The 23,652-nt window shown below is 52.8% G+C and overlaps 8 protein-coding genes across 8 annotated transcripts; 6 read left to right on the forward strand and 2 right to left on the reverse strand.

The window, feature by feature from the left end:
• Positions 1–273: 273 nt before the first annotated feature.
• Z517_04990 (uncharacterized protein) lies at positions 274–1,719 on the reverse strand (the record flags this gene model as incomplete). Its single annotated transcript, XM_013430318.1, has 1 exon — positions 274–1,719. The coding sequence occupies one exon, from the start codon at positions 1,717–1,719 to the stop codon at positions 274–276; it is 1,446 nt and encodes a 481-aa protein (XP_013285772.1).
• Positions 1,720–2,269: 550 nt separating this feature from the next.
• Z517_04991 (uncharacterized protein) lies at positions 2,270–3,820 on the forward strand (the record flags this gene model as incomplete). The annotated part of the gene is made up of 1 exon (XM_013430319.1): positions 2,270–3,820. The coding sequence occupies one exon, from the start codon at positions 2,270–2,272 to the stop codon at positions 3,818–3,820; it is 1,551 nt and encodes a 516-aa protein (XP_013285773.1).
• A 680-nt stretch (positions 3,821–4,500) lies between these two features.
• On the forward strand, positions 4,501–6,666 carry Z517_04992 (uncharacterized protein; the record flags this gene model as incomplete). Its single annotated transcript, XM_013430320.1, has 1 exon — positions 4,501–6,666. One exon carries the CDS (start codon positions 4,501–4,503, stop codon positions 6,664–6,666), a length of 2,166 nt encoding a protein of 721 aa, XP_013285774.1.
• Positions 6,667–8,160: 1,494 nt separating this feature from the next.
• On the forward strand, positions 8,161–8,973 carry Z517_04993 (uncharacterized protein; the record flags this gene model as incomplete). The annotated part of the gene is made up of 3 exons (XM_013430321.1): positions 8,161–8,292; positions 8,350–8,666; positions 8,715–8,973. The coding sequence occupies 3 exons, from the start codon at positions 8,161–8,163 to the stop codon at positions 8,971–8,973; spliced, it is 708 nt and encodes a 235-aa protein (XP_013285775.1).
• A 2,263-nt stretch (positions 8,974–11,236) lies between these two features.
• On the forward strand, positions 11,237–12,274 carry Z517_04994 (uncharacterized protein; the record flags this gene model as incomplete). The annotated part of the gene is made up of 1 exon (XM_013430322.1): positions 11,237–12,274. The coding sequence occupies one exon, from the start codon at positions 11,237–11,239 to the stop codon at positions 12,272–12,274; it is 1,038 nt and encodes a 345-aa protein (XP_013285776.1).
• A 2,815-nt stretch (positions 12,275–15,089) lies between these two features.
• Z517_04995 (uncharacterized protein) lies at positions 15,090–16,466 on the reverse strand (the record flags this gene model as incomplete). Its single annotated transcript, XM_013430323.1, has 1 exon — positions 15,090–16,466. One exon carries the CDS (start codon positions 16,464–16,466, stop codon positions 15,090–15,092), a length of 1,377 nt encoding a protein of 458 aa, XP_013285777.1.
• A 1,324-nt stretch (positions 16,467–17,790) lies between these two features.
• Z517_04996 (uncharacterized protein) lies at positions 17,791–20,144 on the forward strand (the record flags this gene model as incomplete). Its single annotated transcript, XM_013430324.1, has 3 exons — positions 17,791–18,092; positions 18,175–19,846; positions 19,920–20,144. 3 exons carry the CDS (start codon positions 17,791–17,793, stop codon positions 20,142–20,144), a joined length of 2,199 nt encoding a protein of 732 aa, XP_013285778.1.
• A 522-nt stretch (positions 20,145–20,666) lies between these two features.
• Z517_04997 (uncharacterized protein) lies at positions 20,667–22,127 on the forward strand (the record flags this gene model as incomplete). Its single annotated transcript, XM_013430325.1, has 1 exon — positions 20,667–22,127. The coding sequence occupies one exon, from the start codon at positions 20,667–20,669 to the stop codon at positions 22,125–22,127; it is 1,461 nt and encodes a 486-aa protein (XP_013285779.1).
• Positions 22,128–23,652: the final 1,525 nt, after the last annotated feature.

A 23,652-nucleotide genomic window follows, 5' to 3' on the forward strand; every position in this document is an offset into this window, starting at 1 on the left:
TGGCGAAATGTACTTGTGAAGAAGAGACCAAAAAGGCGGGAAAGCCATTCACATGTGTGAGAGTTGAAATGGTGAGTGGTGAGGTGAATGAGAATGCGGAGAAAAATTTCTGGTTGGAGAAAGTCTGGCGGGAATGATGGTCAATAATGAATGAGTGGCTTGCAGTGGCTGAGTGGCCGGTCCCAATAGCCATACCCCATACTGAATAGGTTTGAGGGAGATATTTTCTTCATATTGCTACAAATTTTCTATCAGCTCTTCTATGTACGGTATCTATAGGCGAGCACTCTCGCCCTTCCAGCGAAGTGCTTTTCCGTCACTGGAGACAGTCTTCCGTGCGATTACTTCCTGGACTTTCTCTCTCACACCAGCTTTGTTCTTCCACAGTCTCAACACATCATCAATCACCCTCTTCGAACCTTCCTGGCCTACCTCCTTGACAACAGCCTCAATATCCGACTCCCGAGGCAAAGCAAATTTGGCATGTGGGTGGTCTGTGTAGTGTTGATCAAGTGCTCCTTCATAGGGTTCCACCAACTGCAGAGCCTCCTGCTCCGTAGGAGCGACAAAGAATTCGTCCACGTCGGCCGTCGAGACCTCTGCTAACGTGGCAGGATTCCATACAGGTTTCGTGGGCGGTTTGTTGATCAGGCGTGCAGAGACACCCTCCACAAAGTCGGGGTGTGCCATGAATCTGCTGGCCATTTTGTGCTCTTTGATAAAGGTCTCAGAGATGTTCCAGTGCTTTCCTTCTCGGAGCTGACGTAGCGTGACACGCAGACTCGTGGGTGATCGGATTGCAATGGTCTTCTGGGTTGCTTTCGCCCACTCGGCGGTCTTCTCGTCTGCTGATTCTGCTTCCTTCTGGAGAGCGCCCAAGATCTCCTCTACTGTGTTGTACTTGAAGACCCGATCGACAGCTTCTCGTAGGGCGCCGGTGAGGTTCCCATACTTGGCAGCTTCGTAGGAATCAGGTGAGGGTAGCGAGCTTGAAAACTCAGAGATCGTGGAGTTGATAAGTTCCAGTCGTTCGTTCAGATCAGCGTAGTCTTTAAAGACCAGCTCGGAGAGTCGAGTTGTCAATTGTGCCAAGACAGAGCTGTCAACGTAATGCGTCGCGATACCAGCGTAGAAGGCCTGCACACCATGGAGTCGCTCAGAAGTCAGGGCTAGGTATGTACCAATCTCGCCATCCAGGCGAGACAAGAAGAAACTCCCACCAACATCAGGGAAGAATCCAATGGTGGTCTCGGGCATGGCAAAGACGGTCTTCTCAGTCGCAATTCGGAAAGGTGCATGGACCGAAAGACCGACACCGCCGCCCATTGTTATGCCATCCATGATCGCTATGTATGGCTTGCTGTATGTGGCAATCAGATGGTCCAGTTTGTATTCAAGAGCAAAGTAATCCGAAGATTTCTTTTGACCTTCTGGTCCCTGTTTATTCTGTGACGCCAGTTCTGCAACATCACCGCCTGCGCAGAAAGCTTTCGGGCCAGCACCGCTTATCAAAACGACGTTGGCCATCTGCGATTTTTCCCACTCCCGAAGTCGAGGGAGTATTTTCCTCGCCATTGAGCCGTTGAGGGAGTTGAGCTTCTTGGGTCGATTCAACTCAATGGTTCGCACGCCGTAAAGAGAGTTGAACAGGACGTCGTCAGGATCATCTGTGGGAAGTTCTTTCGGCAATCCGCCGTACTTAAAGGCCGTGGAAGACATCTGCATTGCCTGTGAGCTCAAATGGACTGTCTTCTACTGATCAGACCCTACCGTTCGACGGCCCAGTGCCAATGGAGAAAATGGGGCTCTGGATCTTGCTGCAAACGCCGTTGTTCTGGCAATAGCGCTGGGTGCCACAAGATAGGCTGTGTATCTCCCACAACAGGCTTTCATGTCGACGAAAAGCGACAACGAGAATTACATTGAACACAGATGGGCAAGGGAATTCCGTTTGTTGAGTAATGGACTGCGAAGGACGAACCTCGGCGATTTGTCCGTCCCTCCGAGGCTTTCCTCCCATACCCAGCTTTCAGCCTGATGTCTCAAAAGTGAAGGTAGAGCGAAGATTGTCACGTGTAAGGCTGTGGCAAGAATATTTTCTTGGCGGCGATCGGGCTCAACCAGCGGGAGGCGAATTCTGAATAATAGACAGTCACTTTTTCTCATTCTTCAGCCTTTTCTTCTCTGTTCCTCCCTCTTTACCACTCTCGTTCTCTTGGCTGTGATTTTGTGTCAACGGTGTACCCAGACAACATTCAGGGGCTTCACGATGTCGATGGACCTTGATGCTCCAGTCGCACTGCCTTCAGTGAACAAGCCGCAAGCGGCGACAATTCTCTGCTGTAACTGTGGCGCTCCCATCGATGGGACTGCGTCTGCAGGTGCTCTATGTTATGACTGTATCAAACTCACGATCGACGTATCGGAAGGCATTCAGAGAGAAGGTGTACTTCACACTTGCCGAGATTGTGAAAGATGGCTAAGCCCACCTTCACAGTGGGTTTCGGCAGCTCCAGAGAGTAGAGAGTTGCTTGCTCTTTGTCTGCGGAAACTCCGGGGTCTTAACAAAGTTCGAATCATCGATGCTAATTTCCTCTGGACGGAACCCCATTCTAGGCGGATCAAGGTAAAGATCACGGTTCAACAAGAGGCATATGAAGGAACGATCCTGCAACAGACTTTCGAGGTGGAGTATGTGGTTGCCTTTCAACAATGCCCCGAATGCGCGAAATCATATACACCCAATGTTTGGCGAGCCTCAGTCCAAGTTCGACAGAAGGTGCCTCATAAACGAACCTTTTTGTACCTTGAGCAGCTGGTTCTCAAACACCAAGCGCACAAGGACACGATCAACATCAAGGAGGTCAAGGACGGGCTCGATTTCTATTTCTCTCAACGGAATCATGCAGAAAAGTTTGTCGACTTCCTCACCTCCACGACACCGATCAAAGTCAAGAAATCTCAGGAACTTATTTCCATGGATATCCATACCTCGACGAAATCATACAAATTCACATACTCATGCGAACTATTACCGATATGTAAAGACGATCTAGTTGCTTTACCCATCAAGATGGCCAAGTCCATCGGCAATATTGCACCTTTGACCCTTTGTTACCGAGTGGGCACGTCAATCAACCTATTGGATCCGACTACACTACAGACAACAGACATGCCGACGTCGACGTACTGGCGAGCGCCTTTCAAAAGCCTTGCAGATGTGCAGGAACTCGTGGAATTTGTTGTACTTGACATCGAACCGCTAGGCACCCAAAATGGTCGCTTTTTTGGGGCAGAAGCCACGGTAGCAAGAGCTTCAGATCTCGGTGTCAACGACAAAACCTACTACTGCAGAACACATCTCGGTGGAGTTTTGCATGCTGGGGACTCGGTGCTTGGTTATCACTTGACGGGAACGAACTTCAACAATCCGCAGTTTGAAGAGTTGGAGCAAAGTCACAACTATTCGTCGACCATTCCAGATGTGATGCTGGTCAAGAAATTCTACGCAAGAAAGAAGAAGCCCAAAAGCAGGAACTGGAGGCTCAAGCGAATGGCCAAAGATGAGGGCGACCTATTGCCGAAGAAGGCCGACCAGGATAGGATGGATGCCGACTATGAAATGTTCTTGCGAGATGTGGAGGAAGATGTGGAGCTCAGACAAACATTAGCGTTGTACAAAGCGAAGCATCAGAAGAAGAAGGATGCAGACGAGATGAGCATGATGACTGGGGAGACCAGTGAGGATGAGGTGCCTCAGATCAATATGGAGGAACTCCTGGATGACTTTGAAGACCTCGACGTAAACGATGAGGAATGATGCAGGCATTCGAACAGAGGAACAATGATACCACGGGCAGCACTGATTTTGCTTTGACGATGAAAGGCTTAATGCGTTGATCGAATAAGTTGTCTATAAGTTGTCTCCAAGGACTTTCGTACAGCCTCGTCCACTAAACTGTCTCTCACGTGCTGTGTATGATATCATACGACATCAACTAGCACCACTAATAACTAGCGCGCATGGTTAATAACTTTCTCCCGTGCTCTCCGACTCATTTACCAAGTGGCTAGAGCATCCAAGGCCTTCTTAGTCTTCCATTCGTACAATTTATCTCTCATATGCAAGTTGGTGTAGATCGAGGCTGAACCACTTCTCACTCTTGGTGCCTGCCTTATCGACATTGTCAAAGTGCGCACGCCCTTCGGTTTTCCCAATCGAGACCGAACGGCATCGAATCGCGTGGCACGCTTCGCCAAGCCATGCATGGCTGCCGACAAGGTGTCCAGTATCCTGCATAGCGTGTAAGGCTACAACACGGTCGTATCAACGGTGTAGTATAGACGACTGGGCAAACTCTTACGATCATCTACGGCCGTCTGTCTCTTCACACAAAGCCCACCATCTCCAAATCCCTTCAGCATTGCTTCACCTTCGTGCCATGATCATTGTCCTTGATCAACTGCTAACAGGGAGGTCGATTGGTTCTGATCAAAGGGATGAGTTCTGCCTTTTTCCGCAGACCTACCGACGATAGCTCCAGCTCTGACAGCGATAGGTCAGGGGAGGATGAGGCCCCATCACATCAAGTCATCGAAAGCATTGAGGAAGGCCAGACCATTATCACTGAATCACTGTCCAGTCATGGCAGTATCTCCTTCGCAGATGAGGTGGATGTTCAGACAAATACCTTATCCAACGTCGACCAGCACCGGACAAACCTTCTCAATGCACTGCTCGAAGATTTTGCCAGGAGCAGAGCTTGCGAGATCCTGAACAGTGCAAGGCCAGGATCCGGATTCACCAGAACATCGGCGGAAGTCCAGCCATTAGCGGACAGGCTCTACGAACAACTCAGTCAATCGTTATCACTGACTGGCATCATACCGACCGCCAACGGAAGGGACAACGAGCAGACAAGAGCGGCGTACTTGGCGGGCATCGAGAGTGTTGCACTTGGGGGCGTTCAGAATCATGATCTCCTCCATGGGTCAACTCGACCATTGCTCGAACATCAAGTTCCACCGACCAACGTCAACAATCAGCCACAATCTCTCATTCCCAACTTGCTCGCATCAGACCTGATCAACTTATCTCTGCACAGCCCGACTCATATCTCGCCGTACAGTGATCTAGTCCTATCTACGCCGACGTCCCATCGCAGCCACTACGAGTCCAGCTTTCAGCAACTAAGATTACTCGGAAAAGGCGGCTTTGGTAGAGTATACCATGCTTACAACGTGTTTGACAAAAAGGAATACGCCGTTAAGAAAATTCCTTTAAGCCCTCGGTTGTCGCAGCGTTACAGGGAATCGGGACATCAAGAGTTGGAAAACATACTCCGAGAAGTTCAGGCCCTGGCACAGCTCGAGCACAACAACGTCGTCCGTTACCATGCAACATGGATAGAAGAGCCGAGAGGGACATCTGCAATAGCACCCCAGATCACCAAGCAAAGCCCCACAGTTCAGGGCAGGAGACTCATTGCCGATCGGCCGAGACATTCGCGACCAGTTGATCGAAATGTCGCGACCCAACGACAATTCTTGGAACACGGCGATGGTATCATTTTCGGTTTCGACAGTAGACCGAACACTCCTGCTCAGGACGTGGAGAGTGTCGCCAACCCAACGCAATCCGTCAGTGAGACTAGTCATGACCAATCCTCCGCACGGGCTTCTGAGATTTTTACAGATGGCAACGCAAGGGCGAGCGCTTCACATGATCCAGCCATGGATGAATCCGTGTATGTACTGCATGTGCAGATGTCAGTATATCCCATGACTCTCGCACAGTATCTGGCACCAGCGCCAGCCAACGCCAGAAGTGCACCCAGCAACCCCATCCGCAGACACTGTTTTCACCTGGTTCCCGCTCTACGATTGCTCATGGGCATTTTGTGCGGCTTGCAGTATATCCATGCAAAAGGACTGATACATCGTGACATCAAACCGTCCAATATTTTCATCTCTGGCTTGAGCTTTCCCACGGTCGGGTTGGTCTCGGACGGATATTACGATGTAGGATCCTGCTTCGGCTGCAAAGATTACAGTGAATATTACGTCAATCCCCGAATTGGTGATTTCGGACTTGTTGCACAGTTGGCTAAAGAAGACGGCCTCGAGACAAACAGAAATGGCAGCGGAAAGACCAACAGAATGGTTGGGACAGAATACTATCGACCTCCGCCCTGGGCTGATTCCACAGGCAAAGCAAAGGCCAACGCACAAGTGGACGAGAAGATTGATGTATTTGCGCTTGGTGTCATTTTTGTCGAACTATTGTGGCCATGTTTGACCAGTACAGAACGGATGCATGTATTGCGTGACTTACAAAAAGGCAGGACTCCAACTGGCCTTGCTGAAAAGATCGACAATGAAGGACACGAAATAGGTACAGGTGAAATGGTTGTTCAATGCGTATCCGGAATGATCGAACGAGACCCCCGGCGCCGATGGGGATGCGAGGACGTTAAGCAATGGCTGGATAAGGTATTGATCAGAGCCAAGACGTTGGTCAAGCATGATGGAAACGGAGGCATTAGTGGAACTCAGGACGTCGACACGAGGAAAGTTCACAGTCTGAGTGAAGCAGATGGAGAAGCAGAGGAATTGCTACTGAGTCGAGGAGGTGGAATTGCTCCCGGCGATGACCGTGCCTCCTAAGATTCAGCAACTAGCAAAACCAAGGAGCGTCAGATAGAACGATCATTAACCCATCTGGACATTCGCGAGTACCGAGTACCGAGTGCAGCAAGTTAAATCCATCCGAAACCAGGAAATTGGGAGTGACTCAGTAGTGCCACTTATCGACGGTGGGTGGACGGCTTCTGAGGACTTGTAGGTGATACCCACCTAAAATTGAGGACAAACAAAAACTCCCACCAACAGTTGACAGTGCTCGTATAAGGGCGTAGCTCAGTAGACTTTTAGGCACAAGGGACTCGGTAGAGCCTCATACTCAGTACCTCTGTGTCTGGAGAGAAAGTCAGGGGTATTCATGCCAGTGTCATGTGACTCAGCTCGGCTGGATCGGTGCCCCCGGATTGTTGCCCGCCATTTACCGATTCCACAACTCCTCTTCCTAGGCAACCTGGCGCTGAGTGAGCTTACCATAGCTTTCGAAGCATTCCTACTCGAACTTGGCTGTTTGCGGTAGCGGGCAACTGTACCCGAGAGTAGAAGCCCATCGGCGGCAGAGCACGTGAGCAGCATGACCAGGAACGGTCAAGTGCCTCATTTCCTGAATCGTCGGTGAAACCTTGGCATTTGACTGCGCTTTTCTCCTAGCTGCTACGACTCCAGGAGGACCGAGGAGTAGGTACTATTCATGATCGTAATTATTCAAAAACGGCATAGCTGCGTTTGACCTCGATGTCAAGTTTGCAGCTAAACCCCTGGTATCAACGGCGGTCGTCTGGTCTAACCCAACCGGGTCGTCTAGCCCAAGTGCTTGTCTCGGGAGCAAGCAGACACAAATTCACGATTCACCGGCACTCTTTTTGAACGGCCTACCAACTTTTACATTCCGTTGTCAAATTTCGCTTGCCCTGAAAGCATATCGACTCAAATGACAGCCGTCAGTCTTGCCAAATCTCCCACGAGCGAGTACAGATGCGTTCGGCGCACTGCCAGTCCAAGAATCTAAGCTTTCGGTAGCAGCCGCCGTCCTGGGCAGTGGCAGTCAAACAGCATGGAATCAAAGAATCTGAGCAAACCGGGGGGGGCACCAACGAACACCGTTTTGTCGGGCTAGCAGCATATCTGTTTCGCTTTCGCTCTTGGTGGAGACTCTCTAATCGGCTTCCCGATTAATTTTACTGGTCAGGGCACTTTCCGGTCGATTTGGGCGCCTGCACAGCTTGCCGAGTGGTCGAACCAAAGCGAAAAGGGGCAGTTTGAAAACAGTGGCCCCGACGCCATTGACACATGCCAATTTCCCCCAACATACTACGGGAACTGGGAGAGAAAAGGGTCAAACTTGCCTGGAGAGAAAAACTACTCGTATGAGTTGTGCGCATTTTCTCCAACCGCCTGTGGGTTTTTTCATTCATTCAACGTCTTTCACTTTTATATGTTCCTGTTGGGCCTCATCTGATAGACTTTCCACAAGCACTCAACTCCCAAGCAAGCCCTGAAGAGTGTATAACCTCAAAAAAGATGGTCGCGATGAAGAAATCCGCCCTCGCGCTGGCGATGGCTACCGCAGTCAGCGCTCAAACATCGTCGGTCGTCAATGTTCTCATTCCTGGTGCGGACGAGCAAACTCTTTTGGGGTCCCTCATTGCTTCTGTATGTCCATATTCTCTGCCATCTGCTGGATATGCACAGACTAACCTTTCAATGTAGGATGCTTCCAAGACCACAATGGCAATCTCGTGTCCCACCAACGCTGACATGAGCGAATGCGGATTTGGCCCAGATGCGGTTACCATTACCTTCGGACCATCAACTTTCAAGGCATTGGAGACTTTCGATCCTTTGTCATTGGTGCTCGACTGCAATGTGAAAGGAACAACAGCCGTTACGTGCACAGAGACATATATCGGGCCAGCAGATGTCCTGAACGCGCAGACCGCCACGGATGCGGATGCATTGACGGCAACCGACACTGATACGCAAATCATCACGACGACCAGCGTCACGGTCCTTTCGCAGTCGGAAATGTAAGTCTTATGTTCTCGGATGTCTTGCTTATACTCACCGCAAAATAGTGTTTTCATGCCAGTGACGATCACCGCGTTCGCCGATTCTAGCGACAATACTAGTGCTGGCACCACTGGGGCAAGCGGAACTGAATCCACAGCTACGTCAACGGGATCGGGAACAAGTGGTACGGCGTCTAACAGCGCCAGTGGAAGTGCCAGTGCAACAAATGACAGCGACAGTGGCGCAAGCGTGGGAGCCGCTCGCTGGGAGTTTGTTTCCGCGGTGGGGGCCGGGTTGATCGGGCTGACGATGATGTTGTTGTAAAACAAAGTATGGGGTGGTTTGCGCGGATTTGTCCAAGCATAGCAAAGGAGCATGGGGAAGGCGATTCAACAATTGGGCCATCTGGGTGATCCTGGTGCAAGTTATGACGGCATATCTTTGGCTAATAGTGGGACTCTTGAGACTTGGAGGAACACCATAAAATAATAAGATACCCAACAAGGACACAATCAACGGCAGATTCCATCTTTGATTTGCCTGCGCGGCTCAATCGTCCGCGTCGCGATACGCAAATGGTGGCCACGGTCCGGATCGCATGTCCGGGACAGATGCGCACCATCGACGCGAGGATGACGTACACGATTACATGGCCGATAAGTCACCGTATTGTTGTCACCCTCGTCGTACCTCGACGACAGGAGTTTTCCGTGCCCTTTGTTCTGTCCCTGTTCAACAGGTCACGAAGAATACGAGCTCCTAAAGCCATAAAGGATAAACCAGGAGTTGTCCCATGTCCGACTGAGTCTTTCTCCTTTAGCGTCTCCTCGTCTTTGGCTGCCACGAGGCTTTGGCTTTCGAGATCGAGGATGGGACCAGCGATTCGTTGCAAGTTGACGTAGCCGAGGGTGTCGTAGGATGGGACATGGACGTTTATGTAGGCAGGACGATCAAAGGGGGGCAATCGTCGATACTGAGCCTGTCAGGGCCTTGCTGGTGCTTACACAGAGTGTTGATTCGACGGATGACAGGGCCCGAGTGGCGCCCAGTAGCGAGAGGATCAGCCTGGCCAGATGGCACTTTGATGAATTCCCATGACCAGAAACGCACCCAGAAACTGGGGGGATCTCTGCCGATCTCCATGCCCGATCGTCGATGACATAGCCGGGAAGCGATCCATGGGCTGGGGGAGCCAGGGCAGCCTAACGAAGTTTCTAGGGGGGCCTAGAGAGGCTAGAGAGGCTAAAGAAGGTCAGAGAAGCGGAGGGGGATGAGGGGCCATTGGGAAGCGGCATCGATGCAGGCACAGATGCTCGATCAAGACACCCCGATCCGTAACCCGGGTAATTCGCTCTTCTGCAGCGGTGACATGCCCCATGCCCATGCCAACTGCAAACAGTACCTAGATAGGTAGGAACCTAAGTGTCAAGGCACCACAAGAGCGAGACAGGGGGGAGGTGAGGTTTCTTTGTTTGGGCGGACTACCGCTTATTGCCATCACTTGGCCTGCAGTGGCTGCATGTGTCTGTATGTACAAACAGTGGCTCTGCATGGCCGTTTCTCTCCACCTGCGCTCTTTGTTTCCAGTCAGTCACCCAATGTGGCCATCACACGCCATCTCATCCATGCGTCCAACCTGTTTTTCCTTGCATCTTTTGGTCTGCCCCGCACTTGAGAAACACCTCAATCCCGCTCTTTTCCTTCACATGCCGTTCCAGGAAAACTGCGCCTCTCTTCGCGATTCCCATTTGCTCTCCTACAGTTGCCCATCCTCTCTCTCCTCTCCAGCCCTCAAGCCCCCCCTCCTTCGTTTCGCTCCTGGAAGTTTATTCCTTTGGGCCCTACCAGGTTTTTCCAAACTTCGAATCAGCCACTCCACCCTTGCCGCGTTGCAGCCACTTGGGCCGCTTCCCAGCTGAAAGCAAACACTCCAGAAAGAATAAAAGCCACTTCTCAGCCCGCAGTTCCTCCAGCTCACCGGGTCAAGCATCCGCCGCCACGACTAGGGCCATCGGTCGATCTCTCTCTTTTCTCCCTCTCACCATCTCGCTCCACAAGCCGCGGCCCACCTGTGTAGCTAGACAGCCCACCGCGTCCACCTACAGTCCTCAACACGTTCACGGCGAGCGAAAGCCTGCCTTGTGGTTTCTCCGATCCATCCTCAGTTTCCAAGTCGAAATACCTGGCTTCAAATTCCAACCCCCGTTGATACCCACCGATTGCTGATCCTAAATAAAACTCGATCCCTTGCGAACCAAGCTACGCGCCCTACCTGTCTCCTGGAAGCTTTTTCCTCTGCAAACTCCCCCCCTCTTCCCTCTGGAACATTCTTCAGCTTCAAGCCCCCTCCGCTTCCTACCAAAGCAATCATATATTCCTCCTCTGTGCCACCATTCTGGATACGTCCAAGACAAACACAACCTCCATCCGACAAACAGGCGAACTAAAGGGACACACCTCTAGGTGCCAATCGGGTCTCGTCCAAACGGAACCCGTGTACAAGCCACATTGTCCCTGGAGCATTGGAGCTCTAAAACCTTTCCAGAGTATTGCGCCTCACAGAGACAACAGTCTCCGACAGTCAACCATGGCAACCCTCGCGACTCACTCAGCCCTGTCGTCGGCAGGCATCTCATCTGCCACCCCCAGCATCAGTGACTTGGATGGCTACACGTTCCGTGACTACCAGTTTCCTTCCAGCTCCAACTTCGCATCCGTGCAACTTGAAGACGACGACTTCGGCTTTGACCCGCCACAGAAGCCTCTGGCACTCAATGACTACCAAGTTTACAGTCCACCGAATGACTACCCCATGTCTCAATGGCCCGAGTTTGAGCGGGAAGATGACTTGAAGCCTTCGACAGAAACCCCGATCAATCTCGATGCCTACGAGATGGACAAGTTTATCACGTCGGTACTGCCAAAGACCTCGACGGCAGTGGCAAGATATGGTCAAATGACTCCGCCACGGTCGAACTCGACTGACAGTACCGACTCGAAGGAGGAGAAATTGTCGCCCAAATCTCAACCAGCAGATCCACAGCCACGAAGACGAGGAAAGGGCCGGCCGAAGGCTACAGAGACCGACCCCACACCGGCGAAGACGACCGCTGGGCGTAAGCGAAAGGCGACACGGAAGGCATCCACCACCATCGAACAAGGAGACTCGCCTGAGGAGCAGAAGAGAAAACAGTCGCTGGAGAAGAACAGACTGGCTGCGGCAAAGTGCCGGATCAACAAAAAAGAGAGGACGGAGCGGCTACAACGAGACTCGCAGGAGAAAGCCATCGAGAATGCCTACCTCAAGGATCAAGTGATGCGCATGAAGGATGAAATCCAACAGATGAACGCCATCCTCGTTGCACATGCCAATTGTGAAGGGTGCAAGTCCCCCGAGGAGATCCAAGCCCACCTCAACGCACTTGGCAACGACTTCTTCAGTCAACAACTCGCCCTCGCCAGTCAGCATTTTGGAGAATTTCCGCCGGTGAACTTTGGCAGTCTGCCCGTGATGCCCGACAACTTCTTTGCAGGGTCGACCGACGACGAAATGCTGCACCCGCCTCTACCAGAGTTCAACCGGTCTGCAGAATTTGAGGTGCACACTCCGGCGCCCACCGACTGAGGAGAAGAAATCTAGGCGTCCACAGCCAATCATCATTGTTTTTAGTCCATGTACCACTTAGCGCGGAATCAGTTTGCTGCCTGGGGACCCCCGGCCCAGGCGAGCAGGTCCTTCTGGTCCTTCTCATCTTTGCCGGAACAGGGCGGCTTTCTATTCGATGATACCCCTCAGAGCAATTTTTGTGTCTGGCTTCAGCTACTTTGCGGAACACGCAGGACCATTCGGTCAATCAGACGTGCAGTCGTTGCTGTCAAAGACAGTTTAGCATGTCGCGGGGCGGGGTCAGAAATTCTCAGAATGCTGCCTCTGCCCCGCTTCGTGTGGCGGTGCGCATTGGTGAGTGGCCGAATTGCTCACCTACTCGAAGCCATTCGGCGTTTTATCAACGCCACTTCAGCTGCGCTCGTCTAGGATGCATGGGTGCCCAGGCAAGGTCCTTGATTTTTCTGGACCCGGGTTCTGCTGCTCCGGAGTTTCTGTCACTAGCAATTAGTGACTGGGCCTCGCAACGAGTTGACGAGCACGGAATGGTTCAGCACAACTAGGTTTCATGGCTTGCACATGTAGTGCAGTTTACGCAGATACCTGGAAAGGAGCGGGACAAGAGTCAAGGAGGCAGAGGCCACCGGAAGGGAATGGCAATTCTCCCACAAAGTGGAGTATCGCTGCGTCGCTGTACGTTTTTGTTGCTCACAGGTGCATTTGTATTTGTGCCGGGCCGTGCACCATGGTCGGGTGCTGAGGATATGCGACATGTAATGGATGGTAGCTATTAATTATTAGCAACAGAGGAATAACTAGTACTCGGTATATTAGGCAACAATTGCGCACAAGCTTGTGGATGGCAATTTGTGTCTGTGCTGCAAAAGTATCAATAAAGTATAAAGCCCAATTAGGAAGTCTAGGTCCCCAGCTTGCCTAGGCTGCCCAGGTAATGTACTGTGCTGATCCGGTGGTGCCGGCATTGAATTCTGACGGAAAGTAAGGAATCTAAGGGAATCAAAGCTTTGTCAACAAGGTATTGACAGGTTAAGTCAAACTGCACTCGACCTTGGCTGGCTCATTAATGCGGCCAGAAGCACTACCATGCATTCCATATGGTGGGATGGGGCTGCAGAGTGCGCGCGTACGGCCACCGCGAATCAGGCTTGCAGCATTTACCTGCCACGCAAGGCGGTACGTTGTACGCGGTACGTGTGTATTTGGAAAGCTTTTGATGGAAAGGAAGCAAAGGTTCAGGCAGGAAAGGCAAGTAAGTCGAGGAAATTATGTTTATTTATTTGAAACACGAAAAAACCTGCTCGGGTCTGTTTCCAAATCTTTTGTCAAACACAAATCCTTTCGTGGGGAAGGTTGTTGAGTATACCAGGTTGAGTAGAGGATCAGCCTGGCTGACTATGAATGTAGATGGCTACAGATAGGTGCTCGCTATGCCCTTACTCATCCTTGTTGGGTCGACACGAATGACAAATTTCTAGGAGTTTCATGGTACGAGTACATAGGTAAGACAGCTGGTTGCCGATGGTGAAATATGCTCAGGCTCATCAACTTTCAAGGTCCCCCCGTGACTTTCCACGTACATATCCTGCGCAGGGATTTTGAACTACAGAAATCCCCGGTATGGATGATGAGATCGGTAGGTATAGTGTACAGGTAGGGAGGGGATACATACCTAGACGTACGCCACCTGGTGCCACCATCCCGAGAGTTCCTGGATGAAGATCACCCACCTATCCACACACCCAAACCACACAACTTCTATAACCCTCCCCAAAATAGACAGTATAGAGGCACGTGAGAGGATAGACAAAGAACCTTGACAAGCTGATCCTGATCGGGACACGGATAATCCAGTCCATGATCGGACCTTTCCCGGTTCCCCCCTTTCTTTCTTAGACGGAGAGGGGACAGGACGGAGGGAGGAGTGGAGATGGGCTTTGAGTTATACTCCAAGTAAGAACTCATCTCATTTGTACGAGGTATACTTTGCTACGATCTGGGGATTTGTCCCATTTCGAGGACTCTATCGGCGATTGTCGAAATGATCGTCAGGTCTTTGGGGCGATGGAGTGGAGGGTTGGGTTCCACAGTGCCACACCACCACCACCACCACTACCACCACCACCACCACCACAAAGTGTACGAGAAAGGGAGGGGGAAAGAGAAAAGTGAAAAAATTGAAGAGCGGACTTGGATCTCCTGGTGTTCCTGGTGCGTACCCCTGAAGAGCTGAGTTGGGCTGACCTGACCTGACGTCAAGGGTTTATGGGGTATACTGTATACAAGGTATCTACCTAGGCACGCTAGGTGTCTACATGTGGGGTGCGCGGGCGAGGGAATACAGGATGTGGTATACTGCATGCGAGGTACAGTATACAGTAGGTAGACGAGCGGGTGGGTAGGTAGGCGAGGGGTGTGCCAATGTCTGTCTCTCTCTCACTCTCTGACACAGACACAGACACACACACACACACACACACTCTCTCTCTCTCTCTCTCTCTCTCTCTTGGACGTAGGGACGGTGAGTGATAGAGGGAGACTACAAGGCTACAAGGGCTGTTGGGCCGACTACCACATACAACATGCAGCATAGAGCAAGTCGTAGATGAAGGAAGAAAACACCATTTTATTTCTTCGTACATAGTCACTCACTCGGACGAGCTTCCCTTTGGATCGTGGGGGATGGGCAATAAATACTTTAACATCAACAAGCGCCGTTCATGTGGTATATGTATATATCGACACAAATTTCCGCAAAGTAGGCTCAAATTCCGTCTAGATCATTCGTGGCATCTCATCCTCAACCCCAATCCTTTTACTTTGACCGTCTATTTCGTCTGTCGACACCGGGAGATGCAGGAACGACCTCGGGCTGCATTGCCTGCGTAGCCGCCGTTGGTAGCCATGGGTTACCACTGGCCAGACTACCTTGCTGCTCCGAGAATCCAAGTTCTGCCGCTTCATTGACGTCCCCTCCCGTCTGGTTGAGCAGAAACTCGGCTCTGGCTCTGCTGATTCCCAGGGCTGCCAGCTGCTGGACCATCGCGGGGTCAGCGCGCGGGATTTGCTGCCCCTGTCCACGTTCCATTCCGTTGCTGACAGTGTTTTGGAAAGGCGGCACGTCGGACTGGGCTGGCCGCATGTCAGAGCGTGGAACCGAGCCTGGCCCTGGCGCGGACAACACCGGTGGCGCAGGAGGTGCTCGAGTCGGTCGCGTAGGCATCGATCGATCCTCTCGGGACTCCGCGAACGGCAGTGAACTGGGCTCCAATTTCACGTCCTTCCTCCGGATCGGCGACGCGGTTTGGTCCATCGAGATGGACGCTCGGTGCGGCGGCGGCGTGGGTGGAAAGTCTTGGAAAAATGGACTACGAGCGTTATGGCCGGCAGCGTCGTGAGGCGGAAATCCGCCTGGAACGTTGAAGGCGTCTGATACGTCCGCGTGAGGACGGAGGGGTGCCTCAGTCTGCTCTGGTAGCGGCGCATTCGAGGGTTGGCTAGCTCTCACTGATTGTGCCGGGACTTCTCTCCTCGACCGCGGCGGTGGGAAATTTGCCGCCGACACATCGTTCGAGTGAGGTTGCCTAGGTGTGACAGGGCTGTTCGGCACAGCAGGCGCTGCCGCTGGAGCTGGCCAGAATGGGTTCGAGGGCACAGGTCGTCGGCTGCTAGGGTTTTGGCTTGATTCCACGTTGCTTCGAGCTGTTGGTCTCTCAGGCGTTGCTACCGTCGGCTCCGACGCTGGTGCTGGACGAGAACTGCGTTTCGGCCTTTCGGGGATAGCTGGAGCTGGGACCTGTTCCTCTCTGCCGGACGCCTGCCGTTGCTGAGGCTTGGTAGGTTGGATATCTTTGATCAGGTCACAGGATTGAAGGTGGGTTTTCAGCGCCGCAGCTGAGGTCTCGATGGATGTCTTCCCTCTCTCAAGGCAGGCATAACACGAGTATGCAGCACGTCTATCGTGCAGCGAGGCACATGCCTGAACATGACAGCTCACAACAAGTGGCCAGTCCTTGTCGGTCGAGATGGACCCTAGGTTACCGGTGTCGGCGATGACGAGGTAACAATGTTTACAGGTGAGGTTGCCATTGGGACGTTGAACCAGGATCGCCTCTAGGTCTGCTTGTGAGTCTTGTAGAAGACGTGCCCCTTCGCAGTATGTGATGTCCATGGGGCTGGAAATGGAGACCATGGTGAGTCTGTTGGCGAGATTGTAGAAGAAGCGGCGTGATGGACGGTAGTCCTTTCAATGAGGTCAAACCACGGTAGGATACACCACTGAGCAACTGAGTGCAGCAGCTGGATATTACAAGGGATTCTGTCAGTCAATCAGTCAGTTTCCCGATATTCTTGGCCAAGCAGACAAAAGAGACTGGATGATGGGTGGCGATACATAACACAGGTAACTCAAGGCCTCTGTGATGGGGGTTTCGATAACAGACAAGTATGTACCTATGCCTTGCTTCGCCTATTTTCTTCTGGAAACGATTTAGTTGGGGCGGATCGAGACTCGAGTGGATTTGGCGATCAGGCAGGGCGTTGTTGCTGCGCAGTTTGTACTATTGAAACTTTAGGTCGGGCTGTTTTGTTGTACCGAGTGTAAACAAGAGATGCGCCACGTTCAGCCTCCAGGACTCAGACGCTGATCAGATTGACGGATACAACACCGAGCCGGTCAATGATGAGATGGTTCTGTGTACCGAGTATGCAGATGGCCGAACGAGTCAAGGCAGACAGCATTCAACGGACCAGTCAACGCAAGGCCGGGGCGCATCCAACTCGACGAACTTTTCTTTCTCAGCATCACTTCAGCCTCAGCAGCCCTGTGTTTTTGTCCCAAACAAGGCACCGATCGAAAAGGCCCAGATCATCGAGAAACGCATCGCCAGCCATCACCTCATCCTCTTTCTTGTCCTTCTGCCCTACCCCTCCTACTGCGTCTGTCGTTGATTTGTTAGGCTGCAGCGTTTCGCTGTCGCCACCGGGCACCACATCCTCGTATCCATCAGCCACAAAGCACCAATCACGCGGCAGATCATCTCCCTTCTCGCCCCAATTCCGCCTTTTCACTGTAGCCTGTTCGGGAGACGGCCAGGTCGCTCTGTTATCGACGCAACACACTAAGTGGCTTGCGTCTCTGCGTGTGTGAAAAAGGTGGGATCGACATGGGGTTCGCCATGGGCCGCGCAAGATGGCGAATTCTGGCTCACAAAGGCGAGGCAACACAACAAACTGCAGTGGCCATCAGCCCCCCTTGGCACATGCAAGATACCTGGAGCCGGTACGTGTGGCTTAGTCCCTTGGAAACGTGTGTTTATGTATGCACTGCATGTACCTCGTACTAGGCTGTCAGTGTGTAAACGGTTGTTCTCCCACGGCTGGTCCATTCAGGCTCATCCCCGTCACTTGAGCCCTGTCTTTCTCTCCCTACAACTAGAAATCTTTCATTTTCATCTCCTATCTGTTTCGAGATCTATCGTGCTTCTTTACCATCGTCTACTCTCTTGTGCGCTCGAATGGCCTATCAGCAAGGCTTTGGTACGTCCGTGCCTGATCCAGTACAAACACCAACCGCGAATGGCTATGTCGACGTGTCGAATCCCTTCACCGATCGCGTGAAGAGTCTGCAGAGTCAGGAGGAGAGGCGGCTGTTTGACCTGGTCGACAAACTCAAGGACCTCGACGTGAATAGGGAACTCCAACTGCCCCAGCTTGTCGTCTGTGGGAGCCAGTCGTCGGGGAAGAGCTCCGTCCTCGAGGCTATCAGTGGTCTTTCATTTCCGAGAGGAGAATTTACTTGTACCAAATTTGTCACTGAGTAGGTTTGTCTTCTGAAACCCTGGTCCTCAAACGGTGTGGACGTAACGAACTTCTTAGCTAACTGTGGCATTTCTTTGCAGACTACGCTTTCGTCCAGGGAATGTCGAGTCCATCAATATTGAGATAGTCCCTGATACGGGACGGAATCCTGACGACCAGGCACGCCTCCAAAATGCCCGGTTCAAATCCAGGAGACTGGCCGAGTTGGGCCAAATCATCAAGGAAGCCGAGAAATGGTTGCTGGGCGGGCGTGGAGGATTTGCCCGTGACGTGCTCAAGGTCGAGGTCGTGAGGCCTCATCAGCAACCGCTGACTCTGATTGACACTCCGGGTCTGATAGCCTCGCACAACGAAGGCCGCGAGTATATCGACCTGGTACGCCGCATCGTCGATGACTGGATCAAGCAGCCACGGACCCTGATTCTGGCTGTGGTAGAGGCCAACCTCGACCCGCAGAAGCAGTCGGTGCTCACTATCGCCAAAGAGGTTGACCCCACCGGAGAGCGGACCTTTGGCATCATCACGAAGCCAGATCTCGTCGAGTCACCTTCCGGCTTGGAGGATTTCTGGGTCAAGAAAGCCCAGAATGGCGCTGAGAGCATGGCCGAGTTCAACTTTGCCAAAGGTTGGCATGTCCTTAGAAATCGTGGCGTTCGCGAAACTGGCAACGAGACCTCGACGGCAGAGAGGGACGAGGCTGAACGTATGTTCTTTATGTCTCCCGAACGCAGATGGAGCCAGGTCGACCCAGCATATTGGGGGATTGAGTCACTGCTAGGCCGTCTGAGGAGCATCTACTATGACCACACCCGCAGACAGCTCCCGATCATCCAGGACGACATCTTACACCGCCTCCAGAAAGCGATGAGAGAGGTGGACGGGATTAACGAGAAGCTGGCAGATGCCGATGAGATCTGGACGAGGTTCTGTGAAGAGCGGACCGGTCTGGCTGTTCAGGCAAAGGGCTGTGTAGACGGCACTTATCTGGACGGTGCGGCTGACTGGAATGAAGCACCGGATTACTATCTGCGATCTCGTATTGAAGAGGATCACGACGAATTTGCACGTGAAGTGGAACTGAATGGCCACGGTCTGCGTCAGTCCAAATCAGCGCGGAGCCTCACCGAGGACAGGGATGGCTTCCGCACCTATGTCCAGCAAATGCTCGAATCGACCCGGGGCCGCGAGCTCAAGGATAGTTATGATCCCAATCGCCTGAACCTGCTGTTCCGCAAGCACTCGGAACCCTGGTACGGCATTGCCAGAATGCATTTGGACCATGCCCACCGCCGATGCGTTGCGTTTGTCGAACACATTGTCGAGAACGTGCTGCGTAAGGAGCTTCCTGCACTGCCGACGCGTGTGTCGCAAGCCATGAAGGACCATCTCTACCAGGCACTCGAGAAGCAGAAAAAGAAGGCCGAAGACGAGCTCAGAGCAATCGAACAGGATCGGAAACAGCCGGCACAGACGCAGAGCAAGCGGTTCGAGAAGCTGGCGCGGCAATTGAAAATAAACAAGAACTTTGCTTTGGTCAACCGGGTGGCGGAAGAGGAGTATCCGTATATGGCAAACGCGTCGTCGCCAGCGAGAACGGAGAGCGTCAACGAGAGGGAGAATATGCCACCTCCACCGGCTACTCCTGGGAGCGCCACACGATTCACCCCGGCCCATGTAGATCGAGTTTTGGCCCAGGACAGCCGCGCCGAGTCAGCAGAGGAGATTGGGAAGAGGATGATCATTTACTACGAGGTGAGTAACCATTCTTTGGTGGCCACTAGTCGGACGGGGACAAAACGGATAAAACTGACTCTTTCACGAACAGATCTCTCGCGAAGTCTTTGTTGACAACGTCGTTGTCCAGGTCGTCGAGCGGCATCTTCTAAGGCCCCTGCACACGCTGTTCCAGGGCGACTTTGGTGTCGACAAGGACGTCTTCACGCGCGCCGTAGACGCCGAGCGAGACCAGAATTTGACTGCGAGGAGGAACGCGCTTAATGAGAGGATCAAGCGGTTGAAGACGTTTGCTGACCAGCTACGCGTGATTTGATTGATCGATCCTCTGGTATGACGGTGTCAATCGTGCAAAGTTGGACTGTATTTGATCTGGACATCTTCGGCCCTGGTTTATTTTGAAGACTTCTATCTGTTGTAGTAGCGGCATTATCAGGGCATTGAGACAATTATATACCTAGGTGAAGGAGAAAGAGAACATCTAAATATATTCATACTAAAATTCGTACTTATATTCATGGATCTTGCCTCGTATTATTGTGGACGAGGCTCGGGCAGTTTATGGCCGAAGTTCGAGCCGAGGCTTGAATCCTCGCAAGTCAGAAAATCAAAACTCGCGCAGTTGGTGGTCGTCTTCCACATCATGTTCCACCAACATCTGTTTTAGTTCCCAGCGTGTCATTGAGCGTAAACATTCTGCTTCTGGTCTTGCCATTATTACAAGGATGATATCGGTGTCATCGGCTGAATCGAAACACCACAAGTAACGAGATATAACCCTCCATTCATCTCCTACCACTACCACTTTAGTGGCCTCTAGCGAAACCCTCGATCCGCCATGGAATACCTCTCGACGCTGCAGTCGCCCGTGGACGACCTGAAGCCGTCACTGTTCGAACTGCTCTCGGAGCAACAGCTGTCGGCGCTCCTCCCGCCCACGATCCGATACCTCCTCGCCCTCCTCACGCACCGATACCCGCGCTACCTGCTCCGCGTGCTGAACAACTACGACGAGGTGTACGCGCTGCTGTCACTCGCGGTCGAAAAGTATTACCTCGAGCACTTTGGCGGCAGCTTCACGGAGAACTTTTACGGCCTCAAGCGCGAGAAGGTCATCAGCCTGCGCGGCGGCGAGGTCAAGAGGACCCAGATCGCCGTCCCCGCCGAGGTCCGCGAGCGCCTAAAGCTCCAGGGCCGCGATGTCTGGAAGAATCTCGCCGTCTTGGTCGGCGTGCCTTATATCAAGCGCAAGTTGGACGAGAGCTATGATATCCACATCGCCCCGTCCGCGGGGTTGCTGATCAGTGCCGGAGGAGGAGGGCTGGGAGGAGTTGAAGGGAGGAGGTATCTGGACCGGGACGAACTACCGCCAAATCCTACGATAAAACAAAGGATCATGTGGTATTACAAGTGGTTTTTGCGGCATGTCTATCCGAGTCTGAATGCCGCCTACTATTTCAGCATCTTGGCCTTCAGCTTGGGGTACCTGTTTGATGGCACAAAATACTCCAGCCCATTCCTTTGGATGGTGGCCACGCGGATGAGGAGGATGGGCGCGGCGGATCAGCAGGCTATTGATGCCGCCAGAGAGGCTGCTGATAAGGCCATTGCCGCGAGTGCCGCCGGGAGACCGGGACAAGGGCTGAGTGGCCTCTTGAATCCGCGCACGCTGTATCCCCGGTTACTGTCAAGCTTGAGGATCCTCTTGCCAACGAGTATCTTCGCGTTGAAATTCCTAGAGTGGTGGCACGCCAGTGATTTCTCGCGGCAGTTGACCCGCAAAGCCGCCGAAGGGTTGGAATTGCCGCCTCCCGTTGTCTCCGGGATGGAACTCGCTCGCAAGACCGCGCCGGAGCCACAAGGTCCCCTGCGCAGATTGACAACGAAGAACACCCCAGCCAAACGGACCCCGCCGGTCTCGAGCATCACTTTCCTTCCAATTTTTACAGTCCCGCCCCCACCATCCAGCGACCTGTGTCCTATCTGTCTCCATCCGATTTCCACGGCGGCGGCATGCCAGACCGGCTACGTCTTCGACTACAAGTGCATATTCCAGTGGATCGAGGGGACGCATGAGCGACAGGAGGCGTTTATGAAGGGCGAGAAAATGAGCGAGTGGGAAGACGACGATGACGAGGAGGAAGAGGGAGAGGATGCAAACGGACGGCCAGGCGATGAGTCGAAAAAGGCAGAGCGCAAGAGCCGTGAGGGAAGCTGGGAGAGCGGCCAGGGAAGATGTGCCGTCACCGGCAGACGAGTCCTCGGCGGCACAAGCGGGCTGCGCAGAGTCATGGTTTGAATGGTCTCCAGCGTCCTAGCCTGGATTGTCAAGAACATGTGCAAAAGAAATCCTCAAGGGAAACTCCCATGGGGGACCTATCGTCTGGTCCACGCGAAGAGGCAAATTGCGTCAGTCTGCTCGATGTCCTGTCGGAACATGGCATCAACTCCTAGCCTCTAAACACGAGACAGGCCCAAGCGGCTCGCCGTGAAGCCAACTCGATCGAAACAACCTCTCCTTCGATGACCTCTGTGTCGATCACGGTACCGCCGGCTTCGTAGGCACGACAACCTCTTCGGCAACACAATTGGACTTTTCCGAGGCGACAAGACGTATAATGGGAGGACTTACTCGCGCCACGGCTTGGGCATGGAGAGGATGATGGTCTTCAAGCAGCCCGCACTCAGTGCCTGTGTCTGTGTCGATCCGGTCATGCCTTACCTGGTCCACCGTTTTGGATGGCGTCTTTGGCCAGCGCCCAGGCTAGCGAGCTATACATGACATCTTTGTGCGAGTACGCTAGCCGGGAAGCTTCATGAACGCCGCAATCTGCAGCTCACAAATGGTCACTCCGACGTCTCTCGTCTTTCATGGAGGCTGACGCATGAGACCCTGGATGGAATAGGACGCATCCGATACGTGAAGGGCAGGGTAGTCGATGATAGGAGGGTCGGGGGTTCTGTTCTGGCAGCTATTGATGTTTATGCTGCTGAGACCGAACACCATTTCGAGGAGACGGTGGTGGGGGCGGTGGAGGAACATTAGCCGCTGGCTGAGCGTTGGGACTATCCAAGGACTTGCTGAAGATGGCCCTAAAGAGAGTCGAGGTATTAAGACTCAGTGAAAGGGCCCTTTGAGGCTTCTAAATCACAGAATCGAGATATCTCTTGTTCGACCTATCCCGACGGACAAGGGCTGAGGGAGGCAGGAAAGGCCTCAAGAAACAGGTCGAACCGATATAACTCCGCTTTGTTGGACTGTCGCCCTTTCCATCTGTCGTGGATTCAAAGCAAGAGCCACTGATCCAATGGCTATTCCAAATGAACCATCAGATGGTAATAACTTGCAATCGTGTCTGTTTTCCATTGCCCAACCCATCTCCGCAATACCTCTTTTGGCCGTCGTTTGTCGCCAACCACCACGAGCAAACGAGCAAAGCACAGCAATGCGGCAGCGAAGTGGCAACCCCGTCAATTTCCCTGCGTGTCTCTCTTCTTAAAACCAAGCTTTTCTGGTGGGCGCGGGCGGTGCCCAGTGCGACGAGGGGGTGCCTTGTTTGCGGAGCGAGCCGTCCGTGTGCTTCTTCCTGCGGTCTCGGCAATGATTCTTTTCTCAAACAGAGCTGTGGGTGGGCGTCCCAGTCGAGTTTATCCGGACTGCCCTTCGAGGCTGAGGAAATGATCGTCGTCGAGCCTTGCAAAAGCCGAGTGGGAGGAATGAGAGCCATGTTGACAGCGAGAGAATCGGTGACGGCCCTGCATAGTTCGTGGTATGTTACCGAGACCTCTCACTCTTGACTGGCGTTGCTGTCCTCGTTCGGGGA

The sequence above is a fragment of the Fonsecaea pedrosoi genome, assembly GCF_000835455.1.
Source record: "Fonsecaea pedrosoi CBS 271.37 unplaced genomic scaffold supercont1.3, whole genome shotgun sequence".
Lineage (NCBI taxonomy): Eukaryota > Fungi > Ascomycota > Eurotiomycetes > Chaetothyriales > Herpotrichiellaceae > Fonsecaea > Fonsecaea pedrosoi.